Genomic DNA, 23,766 nt, shown 5'->3' with positions numbered 1-23,766 from the left:
GCTCCTTAGTAAGCTCGAGAGTCATGGAGTAAAAGGACAGGTCCTCTTGTGGATCAAAAACTGGCTAATTAATAGGAAGCAGAGAGCGAGTATAAATGGGCAGTCTTCGCAGTGGAGGACGGTAAGCAGTGGAGTGCCGCAGGGCTCAGTACTGGGTCCCATGCTCTTTAACTTGTTCATGATTTGGAGTTGAGAGTAAGCAATTAAGTGGTCAAGTTTGCGGATGACACTAAATTGTTCAGGATGGTGAAAACCAGAGAGGATTGTGAGGAACTCCAAAGGGATCTGTTGAGGCTGGATGAGTGGGCGTCAATGTGGCAGATGAGGTTCAATGCGGCCAAGTGCAAAGTAATGCATATTGGGGCCAAAAATCCCAGCTACAAATACAAGTTGATGGGGTGTGAACTGGCAGAGACTGACCAAGAGAGAGATCTTGGGGTCGTGGTAGATAACTCACTGAAAATGTCAAGACAGTGTGCAATTGCAATAAAAAAGGCCAACACCATGCTGGGAATTATTAGGAAGGGAATTGAAAACAAATCAGCCAGTATCATAATGCCCCTGTATAAATCGATGGTGCGGTCTCATTGGAATACTGTGTGCAATTCTGGTCACCGCACCTCAAAAAGGATATTATAGCATTGGAAAAAGTCCAGAAAAGGGCAGCTAGAATGATTAAAGGGTTGGAACACTTTCCCTATGAAGAAAGGTTAAAACGCTTGGGGCTCTTTAGCTTGGAGAAACGTCGACTGCAGGGTGACATGATAAGAGGTTTACAAGATTATGCATGGGATGGAGAAAGTAGAGAAACAAGTCCTTTTTTTCGTTTCTCACAATACAAGAACTCGTGGGGATTCGATGAAATTGCTGAGCAGTCGGGTTAGAACGGATAAAAGGAAGTACTTCTTCACCCAAAGGGTGATTAACATGTGGAATTCACTGCCAAAGGTGGTAGCAGCTACAAGCATAGCCAGCTTCAAGAGGGGGTTAGATAAAAATATGGAGCAGAGGTCCATCAGTGGCTATTAGCCACAGTGTGTGTGTGTGTGTGTGCATATATATATATATATATGTGCGAAAAGGATCTAGGGGTCTTAGTGGATCATACACTGAACCTGAGTCAACAGTGTGATGCGGTGGCTAAAAAGGCAAATGCAATTTTGGGTTGTATCAACAGAAGTATAGTGTCCAGATCACGTGATGTTATGGTATCACTTTACTCTGTTCTGGTAAGACCTCACCTGGAGTATTGTGTTCAGTTTTGGGCACCACATTTTAAGAAGGATATAGACAAGCTGGAACGGGCCCAAAGGAGGGCGACAAAGATGGTGAGGGGTCTGGAGACCAAGTCCTATAAGGAAAAGTTGAAGGAGCTGGGGATGTTTAGCCTGGAGAGGAGGCGGCTGAGAGGTGATATGATCACGATCTTCAAGTACTTGAAGGGCTATCATCTAGAGGATGGTGTGGAATTGTTTTGTTGCCCCAGAAGGTAGGTCCAGAACCAATGGGTTGAAATTAAATCAAAAGAGTTTCCGGCTCAACATTAGGAAGAACTTCCTGATTGTTAGAGTGATTCCTCAGTGGAACAGGCTTCCTCGGGAGGTGGTGGGCTCTCCTTCCTTGGAGGTTTTTAAACAGAGGCTAGATAGCCATCTGACAGCAATGAAGATCCTGTGAATTTAGGGGGAGGTGTTTGTGAGTTTTCTGCATTGTGCAGGGGGTTGGAGTAGATGGTCCTGGAGGTCCCTTCGAATTCTATAATTCTATGATTCTAAGTTCTCATAGCAAGTCAGAGATGTTATCAAAAGGACTGTCTGAAGAAAAGGAACAACAGGCCACCAACAGAAATTGCATGGGCCTATCCACCTATCTGAGCAAATCTGCTTTTGTTCCAAGGCAGTGACCTCTTTTTGAATTGCAGTTGTGTCTAATGGAACATTTGTTTATATTCTTCATGTAACAGCTCCAGCCCTGTGTTTGAATCAATCAATCAAATAAAACAAATGACACATGGAGGAAGCGGAGACCATTTCCTTATTGGCTATGTTTATTATGCCGCGGCTCAAGCCACTCTGTACACAAAGCACCCAGCTGCTTTAAAGCTACTTGGTATACACTGGATTAAAAAAAAAAAAGGTTTAAAATGAGCTAGAAATGGTCCTTCTATGGAAGAGGGGTGACTGACCCAGGGCCATTTCCCCACTATACTACACAGCATGGGAAGGAGGGAGCAGCAGGTCACGCCAGACTGAGGACCCGTCTAGTCCCTGCTCCCAACAGCAGTATTTACAGCCAGGAACAGCTGGAATGTACAGGGCATGGGGCAGGGGGGGGGGGGGGGAGAAGGAAGGGAAATAGGTAGTTGAGTGCTGGGCAGGAAGTCTCAGGGAGGAATTATTTTGTATTCACTCAGTACCTTTCATGTCAAAACAAAACACTTGGTGTTGGTGGTTGCCCCAAGATCCCATAGTACCACATGGCAAGGAACTTGCCAGACAAGAAACAACTTCTAACTTAGGCTGAAGGCCGTTTCGGACTAGAGGAAGGAGGGGGTATAATGAGGAGCCAGGTATAAAAAGCAGAGTGGCTCAGAATACCCTGGAGACTGGGAAATCCCCATAACTGTGGCTAGAATTAGCTGAAGCAGCTCTCCAAATGGAGGATTTCAAGGCAAATTGGGGGAAGGGGGGAATGCTGCAGAATTTGAAATGAATAAATTAACATGGAATGTGATGAAGTGCCAAGTATGGAAGAGGAGTGTGGGGTGGGGGGGGGGGTGGGGCAAGTTTGGGGTTCTGCCCTCTGCATGGCAGTGTCAGTCTGGGCTAATGCTGTGTACCCAGTACACAAATACAGTGAGCAGAATCCCACCCCCAACATGGTGAAGGGCAGGCAGGAGCTCAGTCCAAGATGCAGCACCGTGCAGAGGGGTGAGCGAGGGATGCAGTTCTCTCTTCAGTCTTCACCACTGAAGATCCTCCAAGAGGAGTAGCACAACAAAGCATGACAATGAATAATTGTAAAAAATAAAGCATTTTGAGTAACTGCAGAGTTTATACAAAAGGGGTTTACTTTTTTTTCTTTTAAAAAAAGAACCTCCCAGAAACCTAGTTGCCATGGCACTAGGCGATGGGAGCAGAAAGGCAGCCTGGGCTCAGCGACAGTGAGGAAGTGGGGAGGCCATGCCTTTCCCCTCCCAGAACAGACCGATTTTTTTTAAAAAAAATCTTTTTACACTTAAGTTTTTCCTTATAAAAAACACGAAGTGGGGAACAACAGATCCCCTGAGGCAGGCACAGGCCCCAATGGGGGCCACAGAGGGACACAGGCCCATGGGATCTGCTCCACCATCCAGCTTCTCATGCGAACACCTGCAGCTTAGTGGATGGCTCAGCCACAGGAAGCTGGGTGTGGCTGGGTCCTAAGACTGAAGGGCTGGGTGTAGACTCAGACCAATCAGACAAGGAGTGAGGGGAAGGGCTGCTCCACTGCTCTGGGGACTCTGGTGAGGGAGTCAGGTAGGGGTGCTCACTAGGTGGGTGGAGGAAGTGTTTGGGTGTTGCATCCTGCCCCTGCGTGTAACTATGTTGAGAAGGTGGGGTTGGGTAATCCTCCACCCCTGCTGCCTTTAAGTACTGTGGAGGCCCTGCACGTGCTGCCCCCTGGCCCTCTGGGGATGAGACTGGTTGGTTGGTACGTATGGCAGTTGCTGGTGGTGGCATGGGTTGGGTTGGCTCCTTGGTTGATGCAGGAGGTGGGTTTGGCAGCCCCTGGGAGCTGTGCCCCATCGCCATATGGCTAGGCAGAAGAAGACCTGGTGGGAAGGCCTGGCCTGGCTGGTGAAGGTTAGGATGGGAGGCAGCAGGGTGCACTACTCCAATGATTGGTTGACACTGAGAAGTGGGCACACGGGCATGCCAGTCAAAAGGCATCGCCACAGGGCTTACCATCCCCAGGCTGAGCCCCATACGGCCAGGTGGCACCGAGAGGCGGTTCATGGAGAGAAGAGTGCCATCTCCTAGATCACTTAGGCGTGCCAAACTGACAGCAAAGGGTGCCTCCATCATGCCATGGACCATGGGAGTGGAGGGCACTGACAATGAGGCACTGGCTGTGTGGAAGACTCCAGGTGAGGCAGGGTTGGGCACATATGGGGAGTCCAGTGAGTCAACAGGGGACAGAGTGACAGAGCTCTCCAAGAGAGCACCTTGGCACTCCAGATTGAGCTTCTTGCCACGTGCCTTGGCCTCTTTGCTCTCTCGTGCCAGGCTGGTACTGCTGCCTGCTGTCACATTCTTGGCACAAGGCCGTCGGCTCTTCTTGCCCTGGGGTGTGGCCTTGAGACTGGGTAAGAAGCTATTGGGAGGGCACATGAGAGGGGAGAGGGTGTGGCTAGAAGGCAGCGTCCCCTGTGGGCTGCGCACAGTGTTGTAGTCATCCAGAAGCCGGACAATGTCATGGTGCAGGCGCTCCTGAGCTACATCACGCGGCAGCCGATCCATGTGGTCAGTGATCTCACGGTTAGCAAAGTGATCCAGCAAGATTTTGGCTGCCTCATAGCTGCCTTCCCGGGCTGCCAGGAACAGTGGCGTTTCCTCCTATCACAAAAAGGAGAGATTGATAGGCAAATACAGCAGGAGCTCAAAAGAAGGGGCAGTGACAGCTTGAGCGGCTTTTCCCTTCTTTCCTAAACCTTACCGATTAGGGCTGGCAAGGATGCACTTACAACCATAGAAAGAAGCTGCTGAGTGCAGGAATAAGCAGGCTATAGGGGTTGTGTGAAGGAAATGAATGCAATCAAAAACTTACTTTGCTATCCTGCATATCCTTGTTGGCCCCATTCTTCAACAGTGCAATTGTGGCCTCTACATTATTGACTGCTGCCGCCCAGTGCAGGGCTGATTTACCTGAGAGAGAGAGAGAAAACACCATGATTTCTCCCTTGATGATTAGTTTCAAGTCCCACCAGAAGCCTTCTAACCTCCTAACGCTTCTCAGTCTTAAATTACCACCTGCCTCCCCATGATCATGCCAGTTCATACCTCCCATCAACCTTAGGCCTCCTCTGGAGTAGACTCGCCCTCCCACCAAAATGAATGGCTGTTCTTCTGAGACAGATATCCAGCACCCCAAGCAGTTATGAAGTTCCCAGGAGCCCCCAAAGGTTCCTGCACACTATGGCCTCCTAGCCCAGAATCATATCCAATTCACTGAAGCCTAAATATCAATATATTTCTGTAGCAGGAGCAACTGCCATGTTCCCCTGCCTCCATCCTGTTGGGGAGCACTCGTTGCCCAGCAACCACAGCAACTGTGGCCAAGCAGGGCCCTCATCGTCATCAAAACACATCAAAGAAAGAGCGGATAAGTAGCTTCCTTCTGCTAAAGTGGGAATGTAGGGTTGGATCCAGATTGAATTTTCCACTGCTGGAAAAGCAGGGTAAATCCCATCAATTCTCCTTTGGCTGCAGGCTCCCAAGTTGCCTGTCATGCTGTTCCCAAGAGTCCACACCCCCATCAGCAGCATTCTGGGGAGATCAATGGGCTGCAGCAGGAAGGGGAAGGCAGGAACTTTGTGCTTAAACGACAAAAGTTCTTTACTTGAGAAAATTTTTTGGTTTGGAGTCAATGTGACAGAAGTTAGCTAGGGCAAATCTAGTTAAGAAGAAGTCTCCCGAAAACCTATGGTGGAAGATATTAATAGAGAATACCCAAGCAAAATGAGTGAAACTGACTGCCACCCAGCCTCTGGAATAAGTCAGTTTACATACCCAACTCATCTACAGCATTGACATCAGCATGGCATGCAATCAGTTCCTCCACCATGCCCTCTACAGCCAGCCTGGCTGCCAGGATCAAAGCAGTTGAACCATCCCCCATTCGGGCATCCAAGTCTGTTGATCGATTCCGGATCAAGATCTGGTAACAGTAGTGAGTCATTAGACAGGAGAAATGCTAAAATATCCCTCAAGGATATGCGCACACACACACACGCACACACACACACACACACACACCCATGCGCACACACACACACACACACACACACACACACCAGTGTTATAAGCCCCACTACAATTCAGATTTTCTCAGCTATAGTCTCAGTGGGAAGTATAGCCGCTACTTTTCTGTGGGGCCCACAGCATCAAACAGATGGGTGACACAGAAAACAGCTCTGAGGTTTTAGCAAAGAAAGGCAAAAGTAGTGAAAAAGGTGATCCACGTAATATGGAAATGAAGCAGAGCTGGACAGTTCACCTGGAAAACTCCCTGGGCATCCGCAGTCACCGCAGCATGCAGCGGGGTGCGCCCTGTGTTGTCTTGCGCGTTGGTATCAGCACCAGCATCAAGCAAACGCTTGGCAGCATCTGCTCGTGCGTATCTGGCAGCCAAATGCAGCGCAGTCTCGCCTGTGCGATCAGTCTGGGCACTCAGGTTAGCGCCCTGGCAGATTAGGTCAGAGATTATATTGGCAGAGGAGTCATCTGTTTCTTCTTCCTCAGCCAGATCATTCTCCATGCCGCCACCACAAAATGAGGCCAACATAAGAGGGGTGAAACCATCTGGAAAAAAATGAGATATCAATAAGAGACCGAGAGAAAAAAACAGAGACCCGCCCTCCTCTTCTCACACTATTACATATCTAACCTGGAGCAATTCATGCTGAACTTCTTCAATGAGAAAGGAAGCCAAACCTGTTAGATGCCATCCACAGAGATCACATTCCCCAGTATACACTGACTGTACTACAAACTGGAGTTTGTATAACATCCCTCGTTCCCACTTACCTGGCCCACGGACATTGACATCCATGCAGTCTGTATCAAACTCGCCCTGAGGTGGTGTCAGGGCCATAGAGGGTGGCATGCGGATGTCTGCTGCCACCAAGTGATGCTGTGTCCATTGACGGCAATCCACTGGGTCTTCACAGTCTATGGCTGGTTCTTCCACCTGGTAGGAAAGAATACAGACACACCGTTGCCATGAAGAGACCTCTGTTCACCTGCTGCATTGAATTACTTGCACATTGCTGAGGGATACCGCAAGAGTCAAGTCCAAGACAGCATGCGAAGGGAATAGGAGAAAAACTAGTGCATTAACTTGAATACGCAGGAAGAAAGAAGTGGGTCAGGTCCAAAGATGAATTGGAATCCTTTTGTGATTCGTGTTTTCAGCCCAGGTGAAAACAAGAAGTACCTTTAGTCGTTTGGCCTCTGGACACTCTGCTTCTATCCAGTCTTCTGAGTTATCCCCTATTAGGTTCTCCTCTTTGCCAATATTCCTGCAGGGGAAGGATACAGAATGAAGCCTTAGCAGTTCAGAACATACCCTGAGGAAACTTGCTCTACAACCCTTGTATCATTCTACTCAGGGAAACTGTCAAGTCCCTCATTGTGTCTCTTTTTCCCTCTCGCTCATCTAGCCTCCCTTCCCTCCTTCTCAACTCCCTTTGGTATTTACAACCCTAGTGGCCCTGGAAGGATGGCAGTTTGATTTGTTTATTGCTGATCTCTGTGTTACGTCTACTAGAAGAATGTGAGGTGTGACATCTCCCGGTTCCCACTATCCTTATCAGTTCCCAAGTATGTGGGAGAAGCTTTGTAGTAAATTTACATTATTATGGTAACCCTGTAACCCTAACTTTGAATATTGGCCGCCATTTAGCAATGGCTGGCATCCATCTATAAAGCCCCTGCTTTGCTTCATTGCTTTGTTCTTCTCACTGAATTGTCAGTAATCGCTTCATCTTAGCGCGAAATAAATGAATCTATTTGAAACAACAAAGGATCTCGTTATTTGGAGTATTGGGGACTCAATAGAAACAGTTCTCTGTTTCCTAAATGAAGCAGTACTACTGGAAATACAATAAAAGAACTCTGTGGCTGCTTGTTCTCTGAACATTGGGTGTTACCTTATACTAAATCAGACCCTTGGTGCTAAAATATTGTAAGTACTGACAGTACATCACTGACAGCCACATCAACGACTACCTCATCCTTTTAACCAAAGATGCCAGGAATTGAACCTGGGACCTTCCACATGCAAAGCAGAAGCTCACCCACTCTGCCACAGTCCCTTTTCAAAGTAGATGCAAACCAACTGAGTTTCTGAGGATAGATTTTGGGCAGCACCCCAGTGTATAAGTGCTCCTTACTTCATGCCCAAGGCATCCTGGCCCACAGGTTCACGCCGGTTCTTGTTGCTACTCTCTTTCTTTAGGCCGAAACCCTCAGGAAACCAAAGGGTGCTGTGTTCTCTTTTGCGCCGTGCCACCAACACACCCAGCACAAGGATCACCAGGAGAATCAAAGCTGCCACCACCAGCAATGGCACCAGTTTGACAGAATCATCCCCAGGGGGCAGTCTTTCACCTGTAGGAACAACATCATCAAATTCAAGCATGTCAGCCACTTGCTATAAAAATTTCACGAGATATCCCATATTTTATTCAGGGTGGTGGAATCTACCACTGGATTCACCATGAAGGTTTCTTCTCATCTGTGAATTGAATTGGAAGGTATTCTTGAATGGGTTATGCCCTACTAATTCCACAGACTGGGCACACATCTATTTAATTGCAAAGGCATCTGAAGGCAGACCCCGTAGTTTGTGGCCTGCCAAGCTATTAAGGTTTAAACACTGAAGAAAAAACTTGGTGAAACAGTAGACAGAACCCCGTAAGAACTGTTATAGAAAACAAGAGGTGTTAAGTTAAAGGCAGATAAAGAAGTTTTAAAATAACTGCGTATCTGAACACCCAGTAGTCTCAGACAGCTATAAAACAGGAGGAAAAGGACACTTCCCAATCCACTGATGAGAAGACACCTTCACAGGGTTGTTCTCCCATCAGCATAGGAAGGTACTCTTGAATTCATTCTGAAAAACTGTCTTGGGCAGGGAGCCAGTCTGGTGTAGTGGTTAAGTGTGCAGACTCTTATCTTGGAGAACCAGGTTTGATTCCCCACTCCTTCACTTGCGCCTGCTGATGTGACCCTGAGTCGGTCACAGAGCTGTTCCTCCCAAGAGCAGTTTCTGTCAGAACTCTCTCAGTTCCACCTACCTCACAGGGTGTCTGCTGTGGGGAGGGGAAGGGAAAGGAGATTGTAAGCTGCTTTGAGACTCCTTTGGGTAGTAAAGGATGGGGTATAAATCCAGTCTCTTCTTTTCTTCATCATCATCATGAGAAGGAGAGCAGGAAGGGTTGCATCCATGTTTAGTTCTCATGGCTCTTTCTTACACTCCCAAGGAAATGCTGTTTGCCACTTTGGGTCAGGTAGCAATGTTTCTCCAGGTCAGTTTGCTAGGTTTTCTCTTTTTTGCTATTTTCTGGGTGTAGAGCAGGTGTCACTGGGCATGTATGTGGGGAGGTATTTGTGAATTTCCTGCATCATGCAGGGGGCTGGACTAGATGACCCTGGAAGTCCCTTCCAACTCTATAATTCTATAATTCCCAGGAGGAAGCCTGAGTTAAAACCTGTTGGAGGACATGTCTGCCAAAGGCAGATTAAGCAGAAGCACAGGAGTCTTAACGTCTCATGAAAACTGAGGAGGATGGCCAGGGAGCTGTCCTACATATCTCAACTGGAGGAGCATTTGTAGAAAAGGCAGCTGAGGCAATGGCTCCCCTAGCAGAATATGAAGTAATTCTCAAAGCAGACAGAAGAGTGGCATTTTTCAAAATTTCCCCTCCATAACAGTAGTTTTATAGGAGATGAAGAGAGTGTACGGGCTTCTGAAAGGAGCTATACACCCGAGGTAGATTTTGAAGGTCCTATTGATCAGAATTTGTACCGTTCCTGCTTTTAAGGCGTGGCAATATGATTTCCTTCTGTGAACCAACAATTTAATTTTGGGAATGAAAACTGGTTCAGTTTATAGATTGAGCCCTTTTAGAAGATAACAGAGCTCTTTCCCTGCTGATAAGCCCCCAAGCTCTGACACCCTCCTAGCCACAGTGGGGTAAATCCTACCCATATCCTATCAGTCTAATGTATCCCAGACAGTTCTTTTGTTTGCTTTCTGTTGTGTTAAAACAATTTTATTTGGTAACATATGGTAACAAATTATATTTCTTGAATCATTTATAACTTCTATCTCATATATTACTTTCTACCTGCCCCTCCCCTTTACTTGACCCCCGCCAGTGTTATTTACTTAAAAGGTCCTTTGCTTGGGCTGTCATGGCCTGGGAGGGGAAATCCCCCTGCCAGTTTTTGACAGTGCGCCGCTGATGGCGGCGCACAAGGTCAAAAGTTTGGGGGTACTATTGGAGCCTTCCCTAACGATGGAGGCTCAAATAGCAGCCACTGCCAAGTCCGCATTTTTCCATCTTAGGCGGGCGAGGCAGTTGGCTCCTTTCCTGGAGCATGATGATCTAGCAACAGTGATTCATGCAATGGTCACCTCGAGGTTGGACTACTGTAATGCCCTCTACATGGGGTTGCCCCTGTGCTGAACCCGGAAGTTGCAGTTAGTGCAGAATGCCGCTGCCCGGCTGTTATTAGGGCTCCCAAGATAGGAGCACTGCACTGCACTGGCTGCCAATAATATACCGAGTCCGATACAAGGTGCTGGTTATTACCTTTAAAGCCCTATATGGCCTAGGACCTGCCTACCTTAGGGACCGTCTCTCCCCACATGTCCCCCAGAGAGTACTGAGATCGGGCTTCCAAAATCTGCTTGTTATCCCCAGGCCAAAGGAATCCACCAGGGACAGGGCCTTTTCTGTAACGGCTCCTTACTGGTGGAACCAGCTGCCGGAAGAGGTGAGGGCCCTGCCGGGACCTTGGCCAGTTCCACAGGGCCTGTAAGACAGCCCTCTTCCGGCTGGCGTATAACTAACTGGCATTGGAAACTCTATAGAAGGTTGTAGTGTAGTATTCTGATAGGTCGCTTGTTTTATATGTTTTATTATTTTATTGTTTTAACTGCTGTAACTTGATGTATTTTAAATCTAAAATTTGTTAGATCTTATATGTTGTGAGCTGCCCTGAGCCACTTCAAATTGAAATAAACTGAAAATACTAATATTTAAAGGTACCCTTAACTAATAAAAACAAAAATTAGTACTCTTCTTTTTTCTAAAACGTAATCATTATCAAAAATTGTCCAATGTCCTTTTATTTTCCAGTCTTTTTCTACATATCTTCTGAACTTTTTCCACTCCATCTTAAAAACTTCTAAATCATAGTCTCTTAAAGTTCTTGTTAATTTGTCCGTTTCACGCCATGTCATAACTTTTACAATCCAATCCCATTTCTCTGGTATTTTTTCTTGCTTCCGCAACTGCGCATATAATATCCTAGCAGCTGAGAGAAGTACCAGATTAAAGTTCTATCTTCTTTTGGAAATTTTTCCATTTGTAATCCCAACAGAAAAGTCTCTGCAACTTTCTTAAATTCATATCCCAAGATCTTAGAAATTTCTTGTTGAATCATCTGCCAATACTTTTTTGCTCTTTCACAAGTCCACCACTTATGGTAGAAAGAACCTTCATGATTTTTACATTTCCAACATCTTTCATTTGCTTTGTTATTGTTTGCATTATTTTTCAGTTTGGTAGTCCTAGACAGGGATTGGCGTGAACTGGCTCACAAACTAAAATTCGGGATGAATTTTGGTCAGTTTGTGGTTCGCTAACTGAAGTTCATGGCAGGTCAACCGGCACAAACTTTCCACAAGCTTTCAAATTGTTCACAGCAATTCACAAATGGATATATTTCCAGACTGCCTCCATGCAATCAAAATGTTTACCAAACATCAAAGCAACATAACTTGGAGGGCATTTAGAGGAGCATCTTGGGGAGGTCCCCTGTGACTTTCATGTCTCTTGCTTGCACAGAATCTGTTCTATACAGTCCTGAACCTATGCCTGTCAAAATGCCCACCTGCCATTTCCCTAGAAAGCAGTTTCCTGGGGGCATCTTCTTTGAGGGATCATAACTCTGTAAATTCAATCCTCACCAAACTTGCAGGACAGTCAACTGGAGAGGAGGAGAGTCAACTGGAGATCCCATGTGAGTCTCTAGCACGCTGGGGGAAGGAAACTACCATATCACAAACCTTACAAATAAAACCAGTTCATTTGGTGGCTAAAAGGTTGTGATTGTTTGCAGTTCATAAACCAGGCATGCCATGAACCAAACCACATTTTCCCAGTTCTTGCCCATTCTTAATCCTAGTCCTTGTTCATTGAAGGTCCTTGCTATCTGACTGGCTTTTAATTTTAAATTTTGTCTTAAATAAATCTGATCTGATTGTTGCTGGGAGTGACACATCCGGGACCTTGGCAGTGAGGGAGCAGTAGATTCAGTTGCTACTACTACTGAGGAACACAGCAAGAGTCCTCAGTGGAGAAACGGACCTCTGCCTGCATCTCAAGCCTGGGCCATGAGAGAGAGAGGATTATGCTGTAGGACCACACAGTTTCCAGTTGAGGCCTGCACAGTAGTTAGTGCTTTGCAAGCGCCCTCGGGACTACCTTGGGAACAGCACTTGGGGTGTTTCGGAATCTTAGAAGCAGGCAAGACTGGAGGAGAAAAACAAGCCAACAGAACGACAGGTCTAACAACAAGTTACGGAAGAAAGCCCATGCCACAGAGCGGCAGGCACAGACTCCACCTCCAACAAGATGAGAAAATCTCTAAAATTAGATTTGCAATGTGCCATCTGTGGAAAGCATAGTAGGCAAAACCCTGAGAACCCCTTGTAAAGATACTGCTTTCATGACTTGCCCCACCCACCCACAAGAGAGGACTTTCACCTTTCACAGACTTGAGAGGGTACGGGAACTCCAGGCGCTCGACAGCTGACAGGGCAGCAAGGTAGTCAGCCGCACTGACTGCATCGGGGAAGCACTTGTCTGACGCCTGGTAGCAGAGGCGGTTATCAATCTCCAAAGTAACCACAGACCTGGGGGGGAAGCAAATGTTATATAGCACTAAAGCTTCCTCTAGGGCAAGGCAGGGGTGGCTGGCTCCCCTCTACAAAACCAGCATTTCCCATTCAGCTCCCACTGCACAGGGGATATTTAGTAGGCATTCTGAAGGGCATCTTTTAAAAAGCACATCATAAAGATTACTTTTCCCAAATTCATCAATAGCTTTAAGGGTTCCATTGTACTTGTGAGGCATGACTTCCCTTTACAAAACGGATGCTAAGTCTTTCTTAACTTATTACAGGCATCCCATTTATTCTAACTATGCTCACAATCCAGTGGCTTGATGCAGGTGGGCAGCTGCATTGTAGAGAACAAAGTAGGAGTCCAGTAGCACCTTTAAAACCAACAAAGTTTTATTCAGTATGTATGCTTTCGTGTGCAGGCAGACTTCATCAGACAATGAAATGGGGTACAGTGAGCAGTGTTACATATAGCTGATGGGCAGTGGTTAAGAATGCAAAATGGTATAAAGTTAGAATCCAATGGCAAAATAACGAAATTAACAAATTGAAAGAACATTTGGTCTGGATAGTATTTGGGTGGGAAAACAACAAAGGCAGCAACATGTCAGAATTGGAGAATGAGGAGAACGTCACAAGGCAATTAAATGCAGTCTGTTAATTGCTGTATTGCTCCTCCAGTCTGGGGTAAACTGAGAACATGTTTTTCTCAGGGGTGTGAGGTGGACAGGAACACACCTGGGAAAAACATGTTCTCAGTTTAACCCAGTCTGGAGGAACAATACAGCAATTAACAGACCACATTTATTGCCCTGTACACTCTCACCCTCATTCTCCAATTTTGACATGTTGCTGCCTTTGTTGTTTGGCTTTGATTTCAGGCTTTCCAGCCTCTACTGATGGCTAATCATCTCAGGAACTTGGTTGTCATCTTTTTTTCCTATTCCTCCTCCTCCTCTTCTTCCTTTTTTAAATGGAGCACCTTTCACTGACTACAGAGGCCATTACATACTAGGATCAGTACCGTGGCAATATCTTACCAAAGTTCTCTGAGAATTTGTCCCACTGTGGCAGTTTCTCTCTGTATAACCTCCTGCTTAATTCTAAAACCCCTTCTCTGGTTATTTTTGATCTCTTGTATTTTCCTCAGGAATGTCAGATAAACAACTCAGTTTTGTGCTTTCACAGTTATCTTCTCTTATAAAGGCAACTGAATATAATGTAGCTCGACTTCCATACCTCACCTTGCCACTGAGAACCCTACACAAACCCTCCTCCGTGAGCCTAGAGAAGAAGACATCACAGCAGCTTGTTTGGTCACATCTCAAAAACATGTCCTTAACCTTTGGCTCAACTGTTTTACTTACCCGATAATCTCTCGCTCCAGTTCTCGGCGATGTCGGCCACCTGACCCATAATACGGTTTGATCATGTAGTTGCCATTCTCATCAAGGCGGAAGCGCAAGGAGGTTCTCAGTATAGCACTGAGCTTCTGCAGGAAGATGGTGCTTGTGCGTAGCAGCTGGTCCGGGTGTAGCAGCACAGTGATGACCAACACACCATTAGCCAAGTTCTCAGGCACTTCCTTGGCACAGTCCAACCCATCCCAGCCACATTCTTCATTGTTACAGCCTTGGTCACAACGCCCATCAGCAAAGTGGTCTGAACAGTATTTCTCATAAAAAGGGCTGTGGAAGAAGGGGGTGGAAATATATCATTCCTGCCAAAACTATCCTGTGTTATCCCACCATACATCCATCCACTTGTGCATTGTCTGTGAGGCAACACAACAAGACACTGTGGATCTGCAAGGGATTCATTCTACAAAAATTCCACATAGCAAACATTAGAGACTCAACCATTTTCTGGTTAGGTGCTGAGGCTGAATAAACCACACTGGTCTCAGTTTTTCCCCAGTAGGAAACAAAGCACTACAGGGATCGTGAATGGTGCCCATACAGTTTGTATGGCACTCATTTTGTTAACCAAAGCTGAAACCCTATGGCAATGTTGTACTTAAGATACATCATGAACTATATGTGCAACTAGAGCCCTTCCCATCTCAAGATACAGGACAAAGTCTCACTTGCAGGTGCGATAACGGGTCTTGCAGTCAAAGTTGTCATACAGGCATTCGACACTGTTGCAGAGCTCATCACACTGGCTGTTGTTGAAGAACTGCCAACACTGCTGGATCTTGCACTGCTTCCAGGGGTCGTCAACCAACAAAGAACAGTCACCCCCATCCCAGTGACAGGCTGGAGTGTTGCATATTTTGTCACAGTAGGAATCCCCAGCCTTTACCGCACATTCCTCCAGGGGACAGTGGGGTTCAGGGGACACACGTGGAGTCTGGCAACGGGAGCCAGTGAAGTCACCGATGCAAATGCACTGGAAATAAGGAGGTCTAGAAATCTCATGGCAGGCAGCTCCATTGTGGCAGGGAAAGATAGCACAGCTACTGTTGGCACGAAGGCGGCAGTCAGGGCCAGTCCACCCAGGTGGGCAGATGCAGCGAACACCCAGCTGTGTGGTCTGGCAGCTGCCGCTATTGAAGCAAAAGAGTTCCCTACAGGAGAGCACACTTCGCTCACAGTTGATACCTGAATAGCTCTGGAGAGGGACAATGCAGAGGGTTAGAACAAGAAGACAGCCAAGTTCAAAAACTTCTTCCATCACTAGCCTAGCAGCAGAAAGCCCTTCTCTCTTCAATAAGGCCTAGTCTTTCCCTCAGAAAGGAGAATTTATATATTCCCAGTGCTGATAAACAAGATTCTTCTTCTAGGCTCACCAGCATTCTTACAGAGTTACTATTTTTGCTGCCCTTTTGTAAGGAACTGTTGTGTAGACAGCAAAGAAGCCAGTCCTCTTGCCTCTCTCATAGAGCAGCAAGACAGTAAGACAACATCACACTGTACAGAGAATTCGTGCAAAGCACTGACCTTTGGCGAGTTACACATATGTAACTAGTACTCTGTTTCTGTACCCTGTCACCCTCTCTCTTGATCACTGCCCATGACACTAGCCTTGAGACTGGTGAGGTTATAACTCTTCCTATCACATGATTTCCTGTGATATGCTTGCTGCTCAATGGACCTCAGATCCTAAAACCATTGTTATAGATGCTCTACCCAAAATCTGATCATCAGAGAGCCTTCCTAGCATTGCAACAAACCAGCTATGCGGGTCCCCAGCAACAATCCCAACTGCTGTCATCGTCATCTTGATCTAGCCTCACGTAAATTTTGTAATGAGTCTCATGTTTTGCACACCTGCGTCCCATGACACTTACCGGGGGACAGTGGCAGGTATATCCTAGAGGCAGATTGACTGCCAGTTTACACTGCCCACCATTCTGGCAAGGTTGAGACTCACACACATTCACAATGTTCTTGCAGTGGCGGCCTGAAAAGAAGAAATGCAGTGAATCAGTGGTGGAATCTTGTCAATAAATCCTCCCTCCCTTCACATATACTAGAGGAAGGACATCGCAAAGCACTCTACCACCAACACCACCACACGGCTACACACAGTATTGTATCTTAGCACCAACTCCAGTAGCTGGCAATCCCTCTCTTCAGGTAACGGCCATGGTCCTAGTCCTACATTCATTGCCCTCTTGCGCATTCTTCCACATGAAGCTGAACTCAGCTTACACTTTCATGGAAAAGGGACAAATCCTCCACTATTTGTCTGGTTTGCACACAGGCAGCTGTGCAACCACATTCTCTTGCCCAGGGCTTTTTTTCTAGGGGGGGAGGTGCCGGAAAAGGAAGACAGCTACATAGGATCTGCAAAAGATCAAAGGAACTATGGTTTAAATACAACTTCATTTCACAGATGTTCGCAGCAGTGTGCAAAGGACATGAAAGGCCATGGGACAATTCAAACGGCATCCAGAAAACAGAAAGGTGTGTTCACTTCCTTCCATTCTACTGAGATAAAGAAGTCACACTCAGAGTTGTCCTTTTGGAGTTTTGCTGTGCAGGCAACCAAAGTCATAGCTGGCATACTGGTATGATTCATAGTCGGCCGCTGTAACAATTCAGCTGTAGAGAAACGAGAATCTAACCCTATCATGGCTCCCTTAACAGAAGACTTGTAAACTCGTTTGGAACTTCTGGAGTGAAGGAGCCTAGTCAGTAGAAACCCTGGGGATGAGATGTAACATTTTTGGAGCAATTTGTTAAGCCAAACTCATTTAAAGATTACAGAGAGTAATAAGTATGTGCACAGCCTAAGAGGAATCCCTAAACAGTCCTCACATACCCACTGGTTTTACCCAATTCACATATTTCCTCCTACCACACTCACCACTGTGGTCCACCATGCACCTTGCACATATGACATTCCAGTATTCCTTATACTCTCACTCACCTGTGTAACCTGGCTTACAAATGCACTGGTAATCACTGGCTTCCTGTATGCAGTCCAGTGTGTTGCGTGGGTGGCAGTGGTTCGCCTGGCACTCATTTATGTCCCCTTCACAGTGCTCGCCTGTAAAGCCCGGTGGGCAGTTGCATCCATAACCACCCACTCTGTCCACACATGTCCCATTGTTGAGGCATTTAGGGATCTGGCTGCCGGAATTCACAGCACAATCATCCTCATTTATTTCACACAAGACACCTAGGAAGACAACAAATCATCCACACCAAAATTTAGGAATCTCAAGCCACATTATACACACCTCCATCCAGTAAACTGCAAAACAAACCAACCCCAACCTTTATGCAAGGATTACAGATCACCCTTGTGCTACCTACCTTACAGGAACTAATTCTGAGGCTTCCTTCACAAGCTGCCCCAGGAAAGCTGACAGTTCTTTAACCTATGCCTTAGGGGAAAACCCAGAGTTCCTCCCCATGCTAACTCAACAAGAAAGCCAACTCAGAACCCAACTAGAAGAGACACTAGGAAATCTATCACCAGATCTTCCCAGTCAGACACCAACAGTGAAGGACACCAATTCAGCAGTGGTGGCTTTCATCCCTGCACAGTTTTGCAGGTCAAAACCAACAACCACCCCCATCCACTCCCACAAAGATTATTAGCCACGCAAGGGAAGAAAAATAAACAAAGAGAAGCAAGGTGCCTGGAATTCTTCCTCCCTTCCAAGGGAAGCAACAGCAGAAGGAGGGGTTTGTTTTGACTGACATTACTAGGGTTAATCCTTCTCAGCCTGAGCCACACCTCCAATCCAAATCAGGGGCCCTTGCAGATGCTGCTGGACTTGAAAGTTCTTTTTTATTTATTTAGGCATCTATACCCTTTCCCTCTGCCAGAGACCCAAAGGAGCTTAAAACATTGCTACTCCCACGTCTGTTTTAGCCACACAGCTACCACCCTGTGAATTAAGTTGAGAGTAAATGAAGTATCCAAGGCCCTCCAGCAGAGTGGGGATTTGAACCTGGGCCTCCCAGATCCTAATCTAACCCTGTAACCATTGCACCATGCCAGCTCTCTACTCTAGGAACATCTGGCCAAAGATCTCCCACCATCTCATTCGGTGCTTAATAATATCTTCATTCGAAACTGCATCAGCTGAATCCAAAGCTGCTTCCCATATTCTGGCACCATCCTAAAATAGGGAATATCAAATGCACACTTCTCCTTTCTTAGGTGCCAGTTAGCACTTACCCAGGGTCCCTGGGGGGCAAGAACAAATGTAGCGGCCAATGAGATCAATGCAAGTTCCTCCATTTTGGCAGGGTTGTGACTGGCAATCATCAATATCATATTCACAGGTTTTACCTTCAAAGCCTAGTGGGCACTACAGTAAAAGAGACAGAGCCTGAAATCAGGTGGGAAAGGACAAGCAGGGCCCTGAACTCAGGTCTTTGGAAGGAAGCCATTAAAATTACAAAATTTGTTCAAAAAACATAAACAGCTAAACATAACACATAAGGTAAAGAGACTCTTTTATCAGCCTGTTCTTTTTAATGAATGTTAAAATCAAATCATACTAAAATACTCCCATGTAAGTCGGTGACCTAGGGTTGCCAATCCCCAGTTTGGGGCAGGGGATCTCCTAGTTTGGGGACCCTCCCCCCACTTCAGAGTCATCAGAAAGCAGGAGGGGGGAGGGAAATGTCTGCTGGGCACTCCATTATACCCTTTGGAGACCAATTCCCATAGGGTATAATAGAGAATTGATCTGTGGGTTTCAGGGGCTCGTGGGGGGTGGGCTGCTTTTTGGGGGGCAGAGGCACCAAATTTTCAGCATAGCATCTGGTGCCTCTCCTCAAAACACTCCTCCTCCCAAGTTTCAAAACGATTGGACCAGGGGGTCCAATTCTATGAGCCCCACAGGAGCCGACATAGGAGTTCAGAGGGTTGCCTTACAGTGGTTCTCCTCCTTTCTCTGTGGTCAGGGACACAGAGTGGAGCTTGGTGAGCAGATCTCCCTGTGGAACCCACTTGAATGTTTATCATCATCTCTTGCCAATGATGCTTATCATCTACATGCATCTCCTTGTACAGATTGCCCAAGGTTTCGGGCTGGGTTGTCACCAAGATGTGCATGACACTCAGCTCTATCTGTTGATGGATGGCCACCCAGATTCCACCCCAGATCATCTTGGCTTCAGAAATTCTGGCTGGATGGTTGCGGCAAAGCTGACTGAAGCTAAGACAGAACCTCTGGCGGGATTAGAGTAGAGCATTCACCCTGGACAATGCATCCCTTGGGCCAGAAGGTGAAGAGCTTGGGAGTGATGCTAGATGCCTTTCAATGGAGGCCCAGGTCACAGTGGTTGCCCGATCTGCCTTTTATCATCTCCTGCAAGTCAGACAGCTGGCGCCCTACCTATCCCCCCAGGACCTGGCTTCAGTGATCTGGGCCCTTACTGATTTGTTACCATTTTGTAGGGTCTATAAGACGGAGCTATTCTGCTGGACCTTTGGTTGAGACTGTGGGTGTCCTATTCTATCTGTTGGCCTTCCTTGCTGCTATGCCATCTTATCATCACTTACCATATTTTTAGACCATCACTATGCTGAATCATAGAATGTGCCAAACTGAAACCATCATCTATGGTCTACAACCTGCTTTATAGTTTTGTTATATTGTTCTATATTGTTTGATTTTAATTGTAAGTTTTAATTGTTATCTGCCCTGAGCCCCGCTTGCGGGAAAGGGCGGATGAAGAAAAATACCAACGCAAGCCATTACATAGAGGAGACCATGATTTTTGTCATCAGCCCATTAAAATCCACATAAAGATTACATTATATAATCAGAAATTCAGGGGTATTTGAGAAATATATCACAATTTGAAAAACTTCTAAATTTGGACATCTAAAAAGCTGAAGTAGTTGTATATATCATCTATTTGAAGGGATGTTACCTATATTGTACAATGTTGTTATAATTTTAGTACAGCTTTCAAAGCTAAATCAGTATTGGATTTTGATACTGAGTTGCCAGAGATATGAAATTATGAAAGGGTCTAGCCCAGAGAACCCTAGCTAGCAAATGTACATCTTTAATATCAGAGTGAGTGCTTCTTATCTCTTTCTCTTAGGTTGATTGAAGTCAACTGCTGACCACCTTGAGCCTGCTCACAGGGAGGGGGGGATACAAATACAAACAAACTGGTTTTAAACAAAAAGTTTTCTGTTTGATAAATTAGAACTATCATAAGCATATTGGTTCAATCCAGATTGCTTTAGGAACAGAAAACTTAAGGTGAAAAAATGAAATGAATGACACTTGATATGGTCAAAAAAAGAATGACACTCACTGATTTCATAACGTAAAGTAAATTTAAAATATCAAGGAAAAATCAAGGAATAGAAAAGGAAGCTATAGCCCATAGCAGAAATAAGAGACTCAAGGAGAGAAGCAAAACCAAATAGTTATATTGATGAGAAAATGGGGAATTGAAATTGCTGTCATGAAACTGAAGGGGAAAAAATTAAGGCAAATATTCAGAAGCGGAAAAACAAACTATAATCCAAAGTCGAAATAAAAGCCTCAGGGACAGAAATGAAATCAAATAGATATATTATTGAGAAAAAAAACTGAGAAATGAAATTGTGTCCATTTTAAACCCCCTCCCCTCATTGTAATATTTTTCACCAGCCAGCCTTCCCAGCACTTTAACAAAAAGCCAGAAGCTGTGGCATGCGACAAAAAGCCATGAGGCCTTCCTTACCTCACAAACAAAGCCTCCAACAAAACTGCGACAGGTGCCCCCATTCCGACATAGACTGTGCTGACAGTGGTTAACTTCAGTCTCACAGTAACTTCCTGTGTAGCTTTTCTTACAAATGCAGTAGTGAGTATTTCCAGCATCTACACAACGGCCGCCATAATGACACACCTGCTCCTTGGTCACACCTATCCCACAGAAAAGAGAATTACACACAGAATGTCCAACCACACTTCCATAGAAGGAATGGAATATGTCACTAAGAACAGGCTGGGAAGAGACAAATTAAGTGGTATGGTAAGTTGCAGGGAAAGATTCCCAGAAGTTTCTTGCTGCAAGTCCTTTGTTCTCACTACTACATGTAATTCCCCATCCAAATTCAAACAAAAAGGAACATTTTCTTCCATAAATGTTTCCAAGGCTTCCGCCCAAACCGGAGCTGATTCTCTGTATACCTCTTGTTGCTTTGAATTCAGAAACGTTTGTAATGGCAACTGAATTTCCACATTGTAGTTTTCCCCAAACTTTCCTTGCCTCAGGCCCCTGCAATCGCCGTTCCACTTTCCATCCCTTGCCACTAAAATGTTTTGGGGGACTTTTTTTTTTTTTTTTTAAATAGTAATTGACATACAATTACAGTACACATTATAATGATCTGTGGAAACAATGACTTCCCAGCTTTCATTTTAAGTTTTTTGCTGCAAAAGGGAAATGTGTACCCTGCACCATTTCCTTTATAACTCTTCAAGGAGAAAGGCTACTTCATTTTCAAATGAAAGCTGGGAACTAGAACATTGTTGCAACAGATCATTATAATGTTACTGGGAATAAGGCCCATTGAAGAGAAAAATACAATGGGCTCTGGAAAGAAGCTCTGGGCAAGTGCCCCCCCCCGGTCTCCCCACCCACCCAAGTGAAGGCATTCATCTTCCCCACCCTCAAGGGGAACTGATTTCTGCCATCTGGAGAGCAGTTGTAATTCTGAGTAATCTCCGGCCCTCACCTGGAAATTGGCAACAGTGGTTCCCAAGGAGAAACTGGCTGGTTTGGAGGGTGTAGTAGCCACACCCTTCCTCAAACCCCACCCTCTCCAGGCTCCACCCCTTAAATCTCCAGGAATTTCCTAACCTTGAATTGGCAACCCTATCTCCTTCCCTTTATCTGCCCCTTTTACTTCAACTTTCCATTGCCTCCCTCCCTCTCTGCAGCCTCCAGCTAGGGAAAGGACAGTCTCTCTCCTGTGGCGAGGACCAAAGCAGCTTGCACAGCTTGCATCATTTTCCTTTGATCTGAACAAGACCCCTGTGAGGCAGGTTAGGCTGAAAATCAAACTGCTCCAAAATCACCCAGTTAGTTTCCACAGCAAGAACCTGGGTCTGCCCTCCTCAATCTCCACCACAGAATCTCCAGGAATTTCCCACACACCTGGAACTGGCAGTCATAATTAGGACTGGTCCCAATGAGTTCTCCCTCAGAGGCCTTTAGAGATACCTTTCAGACCAACATTTCATCTCTGATAATGTTGTTGGTATTAAGCACAGGACTTTAATCTGTCTCTGTCTCTCACTTTCCCTCCCCCTCTCTCTGTATCCTGGTCTGCAGGTACAGTACTCCATTTCCCCCCATCTCTGTTTACCTTTCATAGGAGGACAGGGAGGAATCCTCAGCCAATCAAGGGAGTCCTCAGACAATCGAGAGAAAGCCTTCCCTCCTTCTCCCTCCCTCAGCCAATTGTGAGAAGGCTTTCTCTATGGCTCTTTCCCTCCTCATCCATCCCTCAACCACCCCTCAAGGGAAGACTTTCTTTCTCTCCTCTGCAAAGTAGAGCAACAGGCAGCTTAGCCAACTGAAGAGTAGGGAGAGCCAGAAACTGCCAGAACCAAGGTTGGTTGCCTTAGACTGACAGAAGCAGTTTGGCTGGCTAGCAGCAGCCCCCCAGGCAGGAGAGGAGTGGAGTCAAACAATGAATTTCCCCTCAAAGGCCAAAATGAAGGAATTTGGAACACTATTATAGTACCCACTTCAACCAAAAATGAATTTTTTTGTGGGGGGATGTTGATAGTCTCTCTGGTATTTACATATTTAAAGATTTATGTACTCTTGGAGATGTTGCGGTTCTAATTACTTAAGCAATCTGTCTTACACAAAAAACAGCTATACACTTACCTCTCTTTCTGTTCTTTGTGTTGCTTACTACATAAATTAAGGAATACATGGGGGGAAACTCAGGCAACAGAGATATAGGAGACACCCACTTATTTAGGACTTTTAAAAAAGATCACTGGGACATAGCATAGCTCGACTGTAGCCCCCCACTGGTGGAACCAATTGCCAGAGGAGGTGCAGGCCTTATGGAGCCTTGCCCAATTCCACAGGGCCTGCAAGACTACTCTTTTCCAACTGGCCTATACTTAAGAAGGAATCTACTGTAGAAGAATACCATCGCCATGGAAAAACTGTAAAATGTGTAACATCAAGATTTTAGCTCCAAACCAATTTAAATGGTTTTAATGTTTGATTTGTAATATTATTTTAATGTATGATTTATATGTATTAATGATCTATTATATGTATTGTGATTGTTGAAGTTTTTATGCTGTGAGCTGCCCTGAGCCTGCTACGGCGGGTAAGGCGGGATATAAATTAAATATTATTGTTATTGTTATAAAATAGGACTTGAAAGGGCCTCCCCCACCTCCTTTTACTAAGA

At 45.7% G+C, this 23,766-nt stretch overlaps 1 protein-coding gene across 1 annotated transcript in view; it reads right to left on the bottom strand.

Moving 5' to 3' along the window:
* Window positions 1-2,029: 2,029 nt before the first annotated feature.
* LOC132572077 (neurogenic locus notch homolog protein 3-like) overlaps window positions 2,030-23,766 on the bottom strand; it is a 115,411-nt gene continuing 93,674 nt past the window's right edge. The window contains exons 21-34 of the mRNA XM_060238866.1: window positions 21,060-21,244; window positions 18,541-18,673; window positions 17,278-17,529; window positions 16,193-16,305; window positions 14,987-15,513; window positions 14,268-14,588; window positions 12,764-12,912; window positions 8,156-8,372; window positions 7,198-7,282; window positions 6,789-6,951; window positions 6,259-6,563; window positions 5,772-5,919; window positions 4,810-4,907; window positions 2,030-4,598 (exon numbers count right to left, since the gene is read on the bottom strand). Coding sequence (XP_060094849.1) covers window positions 3,360-4,598; window positions 4,810-4,907; window positions 5,772-5,919; window positions 6,259-6,563; window positions 6,789-6,951; window positions 7,198-7,282; window positions 8,156-8,372; window positions 12,764-12,912; window positions 14,268-14,588; window positions 14,987-15,513; window positions 16,193-16,305; window positions 17,278-17,529; window positions 18,541-18,673; window positions 21,060-21,244 — 3,935 coding nt within the window. The 3' untranslated portion in view covers window positions 2,030-3,359. The remainder of the gene's footprint in view (window positions 4,599-4,809; window positions 4,908-5,771; window positions 5,920-6,258; window positions 6,564-6,788; window positions 6,952-7,197; window positions 7,283-8,155; window positions 8,373-12,763; window positions 12,913-14,267; window positions 14,589-14,986; window positions 15,514-16,192; window positions 16,306-17,277; window positions 17,530-18,540; window positions 18,674-21,059; window positions 21,245-23,766) is intronic.

This window comes from Heteronotia binoei, chromosome 5 (genome assembly GCF_032191835.1).
Source record: "Heteronotia binoei isolate CCM8104 ecotype False Entrance Well chromosome 5, APGP_CSIRO_Hbin_v1, whole genome shotgun sequence".
Taxonomy (NCBI): domain Eukaryota; kingdom Metazoa; phylum Chordata; class Lepidosauria; order Squamata; family Gekkonidae; genus Heteronotia; species Heteronotia binoei.
Note: the sequence above shows the minus strand (reverse complement) of the source record. Positions and strands in the feature narration are given on the sequence as shown.